The sequence below is a fragment of the Rhinatrema bivittatum genome, chromosome 7, assembly GCF_901001135.1.
Source record: "Rhinatrema bivittatum chromosome 7, aRhiBiv1.1, whole genome shotgun sequence".
NCBI lineage: Eukaryota > Metazoa > Chordata > Amphibia > Gymnophiona > Rhinatrematidae > Rhinatrema > Rhinatrema bivittatum.
The window spans coordinates 53270939-53276938 of NC_042621.1; the positions used below are offsets into that span (position 1 = coordinate 53270939).

General features: G+C 44.1%; 1 protein-coding gene across 1 annotated transcript in view; it reads right to left on the reverse strand.

Moving 5' to 3' along the window:
* LOC115095119 (fatty acyl-CoA hydrolase precursor, medium chain-like) overlaps nucleotides 1-1660 on the reverse strand; it is a 102778-nt gene extending 101118 nt beyond the window's left edge. Inside the window, exons 1-2 of the mRNA XM_029608386.1 lie at nucleotides 1575-1660; nucleotides 1217-1307 (exon numbers count right to left, since the gene is read on the reverse strand). Coding sequence (XP_029464246.1) covers nucleotides 1217-1298 — 82 coding nt within the window. The 5' untranslated portion in view covers nucleotides 1299-1307; nucleotides 1575-1660. The remainder of the gene's footprint in view (nucleotides 1-1216; nucleotides 1308-1574) is intronic.
* Nucleotides 1661-6000: the final 4340 nt, after the last annotated feature.

A 6000-nucleotide genomic window follows, 5' to 3' on the forward strand; every position in this document is an offset into this window, starting at 1 on the left:
CAGAACTCGCAAGAAATTCTGTTGAATTATTCATATCCACAGCAATAGGACATCACAGCAATAGGACATCAAGAGGCAGATTGAGATGCTAATGGCAGGAAATATGCTGTATATCAAAGGAACTTGCACTAGATCAAAATGTAAAACTTCAAGGAAATATCTTTTTAGGGTAACTAGAGGGACTTCCCCCATAACCCTAGGAAAATTAAGTATTCACAGGTTTAAGTGTCTATATCGATTTTCCAGAAGCTCCAGCCTTCTTGCATAACAATCATTAATAATAGAGTCACTGAAGGACTTAATTTCTTGAATCTGAGATTCAATTGTGGATATCTTGACATTTATCTCAGTCAACTGTCCTTCATGTCTCTCAAGCATAGGTCTAAACTTTGAAGAGAAGGAATTAAATTTTGCAGTGGAATCAGAGATTTGCCAAATCCCACCAATAGGTCTCAAAGAGAGTCCAGTGTTACCAGTGTAGGCTTAGGTGGAATAATAAAAGGCTCACCCAACTGAAGAGTCTGCTCGGTAGAAAAACCAGTAAAAAAAAAAAAAAAAAAAAGAAAAACCACCTCGGAGAATTCCCTCCTTATTCAGGATCCAAGATGGCAGTAGCACAATGACAGAAGATTCGGTGGGAGTCCCAAGCTGCCGAAGGATGGAATACTGCTGTGTCCCCTCCCGCTGAGGGTGCTCCAAGATCGTCATCATGGGGCACCTCAGGACCCAGATGCAGGTTGAGTCTCTTTGCAGCCTGGGGTCCAGTGGGGCCTGAGTGAAACTTCCTCCCCAGGTGAAAGAGATGCTCCCTCACCCCGAACGCCAACGGGACTTCAGCTTCCAAACTTTCAACCGGATGAGACATGAAAGATGTCATCTGCTGTTGCCCTGAAAGATACTAGCTCATTGGGGGGGGGGGGGGGGAAAGATCCACACTTTCCCTTTCTGCTTAGGAGGCATCTTGCAGGAAAATCGGGTCTAATGGAAAGGTAAGGCCACACAGCATTCATGCTTATCTGCAAGCCACCATCTTGTCCTCCAAGCACCTCAAATCTTATGTTGTTATGTCCATTTACCCGAGTAAATGGCTTTGAATTTTCTACTTTTGGTACAGCCACACAAAAGCAATGAATTAGCACATGTTGGAAGCTTGTTCCGATTCAACCCCTATGTGAATATGTAAATATCACTTTCGGAAAATTATTATTGATCTTACCCTTTGCTGTTGCTGTAACGGCTGTGAAACAGATGTCAGAAATTAGGCAGAGAATCAGCAGATGTCTGGTACAGGGAGCCATTCTTCAGATCTGGAGGAATAAGAAGAAGAGGAGTTTATTCACAGTGCTATAGTTTATTGCAACATTTGGCATGGTTACAAGTTAATGTGGTAACCTTGCAGTGAACATGCAGGGCGGGGAAGGAAAGCTGGAAATTGCACACAGGCTCGGGGGCTCTCTGTAGCTCATTATAACAAGAAGGAGGCTAATTTCTGGAACAAGTGCATGTGCACTTGTAACACATGGGTCTCGGATAGTTTTTAGATGATAAATCGCAGGTGCACAAACTGCTCTTACCTTCAGTTGTTCTTGAACGTTGGGGAGCAATGTTCAGCACTGCAGCAGGCTTTCAGACAGAAAGAGAACTCCCACGCCCATTGGTGTTCCAAAAGACCTTTGATTTATTTACGGAAGGCAGGTAATAATTCAGAAGTGAGGTCATTTCAAATCCATCACTCACACAGGGTAGGATTCAGTACTACAGGAAACTTGCAGGAGCAGAACATACACAACAGTCCACCTGAGCTCTCAGACATATTTCTGGCACCTCTAATTAATACAGATTGAATCAGGTGAAACTACTGGAGACTCCCAGCTCCTCGGCTCTCACACACTCCCCTTTTAGACCCCCTCTCTCTCCACACAGTGCATATCGCAGATGACAGTAGCACACTTTTGACCCATACCCTTAAAATACATTTTTAGTTTGTAAAAGAATTATGTTTTTTTTTTCTTAGTAATACACATGAATCTAAAAGAAACCCTGTTTTCATGTCCTCAACTCCCCCGCTCCCTGTCCCCAAAATGTCCTGAAAACTTGGTGTGACTAGGATACCAAACACAGAAGTTATTAGGGACACACACATCTCGCAAGCCTTCTTTCCTTTGAAAAGCAACTTAATAAAAATGAACTCCCATCTTGTAAAATTCTAATTCAGATCACATTGCCTGGTCACTTGCTTTTGTGCAAATTAAAGGAGCAGTGCTGCCAGTACCCTCCCGCCTTGGATTAAGGGCTGAGTTTCAGCATACCTTTCAGTGCCTGGAATCCGTGTCCCCATATGCACACACTTCTGAGAAGTAACCCTGCGAGTTTCTGCGACCTCATTCCTTTTTTAAATGAAACAGTTTTGATAAGCTTCAATCCCAGAAAGGCAAAAAAAACCATCCAAAACAAACAAACAACAAACCTTCAGCAAACTTTCAGTTTTTCTACCTCTAAGCTTTTTCCTGCCTTAGGCTAGCTTTTTATAACAAATACGCAAACTTTAAGCTTTTTCCTACCTTTTGGCTTTTATAACAAACACACCAAAGAATATACCACAATAGTTTACCTCTCTCCATAACTTTTTTAAGTTCTAAAATTTCACAAAGCAATACTTACCAATCTTCTTCAGCCACCAACAAGATGATGTTCTCCTCTTAGTGCTCCCACTGGATTGTGGATTACTGAGCTCTTCCCCTGCAATGGTGAGAGGTCTAAAGATCAATGATTTGTCAAGGTTCAGGGGTCCTAACCCTCCCTGCCTAACCCTGACCGAATTTCACTGACCTATGACCCTGACCTTCGGCTCCTGAACTGACACCTTAACCTTAACCCTGACCCTTGGTCCCAGAACTTTGACCCCTTGACCCTTGGAGCCTCAATGCCCAATCCATGGTCCAAATGTTGACCTATTGACTCTTATCTCTTATCCTTGACTCTTGTCTCATGTCCCTCGACTCAACCCTTAATCCCTCACTCTTGGTTCATGACCCCTTGTTACGGGAAGTTTAATAATTGAAAGGATTGGGCACCTATCCTATTATATGTGATCAATGCATCCATGTATCCTTGAGGTTGAAGCCCACTTGGGGTGCAGGCAGTTGGGCAATGCATACCTATGATTGCACAATACACACTCACTCTGGAACTTTGCACACTTTTGCGCAATTTCAAAGACTCTTGTATAATATATATAAAGTAATCAATAGCTGATTTGTATACCTATCTTTTTTCAATTAAATTCCCCATACCATATGATATACATAATAATGCCTTTCTAATTTCTTAGTTTCTTCCCCTTTACTACTCCCAAAGTGAAGTGCCCTGGACAATGGCCAGCGGTTCAAGTCTCCTCAGTATCTCTCTGATTGCTAAGGTCTTTCCATCTCTTCATAGTCTGGTTTCCTCCTTCTGATCTCATCTGCATTGGGGCTGATCGTGTGCCAAAATTATGGTCTCAGACCCAGTTCTTTTATGGAGCACTTCACAAGCAATAATGCATGACTCTTAGGTGTCTTTTAATTCATTGGTTGGGTTTCATCTTGCACTGTGTACAACAGGAAACGTACACAGAAGAATGCAATTGCATCAACAAAGATGCAAACCTCCCCAAGGGCAGTTGCCTTTGGAAGTTGAACCCCTTCGCTGACAAAGATGGCCTGCTAAGAGTTGGCGGCTGTCTCACCCACGCAGAACTAGACCAGAGTGAGAAGAACCTGCAATCGTTCCTGGTCTATACCATGTAGCTACCCTGCTTGTTTGATACTACCATGAGCAGGTCAAACACCAAGGTCAGCACTTTACAGAGGGAGCCATCAGAGCTGCAGGATTATGGAAAATGGGAGCAAAACGATGCATCACTCTGTAAACTACAAATGTGTCAGGTGTCGCAAGCTACGTGGCAAGCACCAAGAACAAAGGATGGCAGATCTACCAGCAGATCGACTCAGCACTGAGCTCTCTCAGCAATGCTTGTATGGTGACTGGAGTCACAAACCCCAGTGGATCATACAGGCTGTTGCGAGTATATGGTTTCTCTTGGGTTGAGACTTGTAATGTGAAAACATCTCTCTTTAGGTCCAAACTCAGTCCAAGGCTTCATTGGAGTGGAGGCATGTCCACGCTCAAGTCCAAGTTCCTCAAGTCTTTGGCATGGTCATCTGAAGGAAATGCTTTCATTACTTGAGGGCTGTTGGAAGCTATTTTATGGAGCCTCAGATTGGCACCTGCAGCATCGCTTGTGTCCTCTTTATTAAGTTGCTTCTTCCATCATCTACATAGAAGTCTCTTTCCACAAAGCGTCTGACTTCTGCGCCATACTCTCTTTCGCCTTCTTGGGCCATCCTTCTGAGACTGTATGTGGCCACTGCAGGTGATGGACTGTTACTGAAAACATGCACTCGTATTTGGTACTCCATAATCTCTTTGCTGATGTCATTGTCGCAGTACCACAGGAATCGAAGGTAATTTCTGTAGTTGGGGTGCACAGCAAAGCAGTAAAACATTTGCTGGATATCAGCTGTCATGGTGACTGCTTGCTTCTTGAAGCGGAGCAACACTCCCAACAAATTATTGATCAGGTCAGGTCCCATGAGAAGCACACTGTGGAGTGAGATCCCACAAAACTGCGCGATGGAGTAAAAAATGATCTGGATCTGGCCTGGTTTCTGTGGGTGGTATACACCAAAGTTAGGTAGGTACCAATATTCTTTATTTTATTTTAAGGGTGGAACCGGCTTTCATGGCCATTGGTCAGCATATCGTTCATGAAGGTGATGAAGTGTTGCTTTGTCTCTGGTTTCTTTTTTAGAGTCTTTTGCAGTAACATGAGCCGCGAGAGTGCTTGTTCTCTATTGCTAGGAAGCTGGGGTCTGGGCATCCAGAATGGGAGAGGAGCCACCCAGCTGTTCGCTTCATCCTTGGAAAACTCTTTATCCATGATCCTCAAGAATCCTCTATCTTCTACAGAAAGAGTAGGTTTGCCATCATCCTTGGTGACTTGGAACCTGAGCTCCCTAGACGTTCCCCTACATCTGATGGAGAGGTGATCTGGCTGAGAGTTGTCTTGAGATTCAGCTCCTCACAGCTTAAGATCTCCTTGGTACTCAGATGGTTGGGACATTGTTCAAATAAGGTCGGGTGTCCATTCTCTAAGATATGTGTGGCATATGCACGAACACTCGGCCTCTTTGTTCGGTTCAGGCAGACCTCACCGATTATCACCCATCCCAAGGTGAGGTGATAAACATAGGGAGCAGTTTGAGGACCATCACATATCTCCAGGACCTTGACTAATGCTGGTGCATCTCTGCCCAGTAACAGCAGGATTTCAGCTTCTGGATCCAATGGTGGAAGTTGGTGCATTATAGGTTTTAGGTGAGAATGGTGTCGAGCAGCTTCTGGTGTGGGAATCTCATCCCTGTTGTCAAACACCTGATTGCATTCGATGAGCATAGGTAGGTTTGACTTGCTGCTGCCATCTATCACCTCTATTACGTATCTACTTGCTCTTCTCCCCATCACTCGGGTGACCCCTGAACAGGTTTTCAGGTTGTAGGAAGAGTATTTTCTCTGGATATTATACAAATCAAAGAATTCTGGCCTTGCTAAAGACCTGTTGCTCTGCTCATCTATAATGATGTACATTTTGACTGCTTTCTCAGGCTGATACACTTTGGCTAAGCATATCTTAGTGCAGGATCTTCTGCTGTTATTTCTCCCACACACTTGTGTGCATTTAGGGATCACTTTGGGTTCTGAAGTCTTCCTTCCCGCTGTGGTTCGGCCTAGGACATGAGGTTCCTGAAGGAATAAGTTTTCCTCCCCCGGGGTGCAGGGCGCTGCGATGATGCTCACGGCCACACTCTGAACACTTGATGGCTGCTTTACAGTCTTTAGCCATATGGTCAGTTGAAGAGCAACATCTGTAGCAAATTCCATACTTCTTTAACAGTTCTT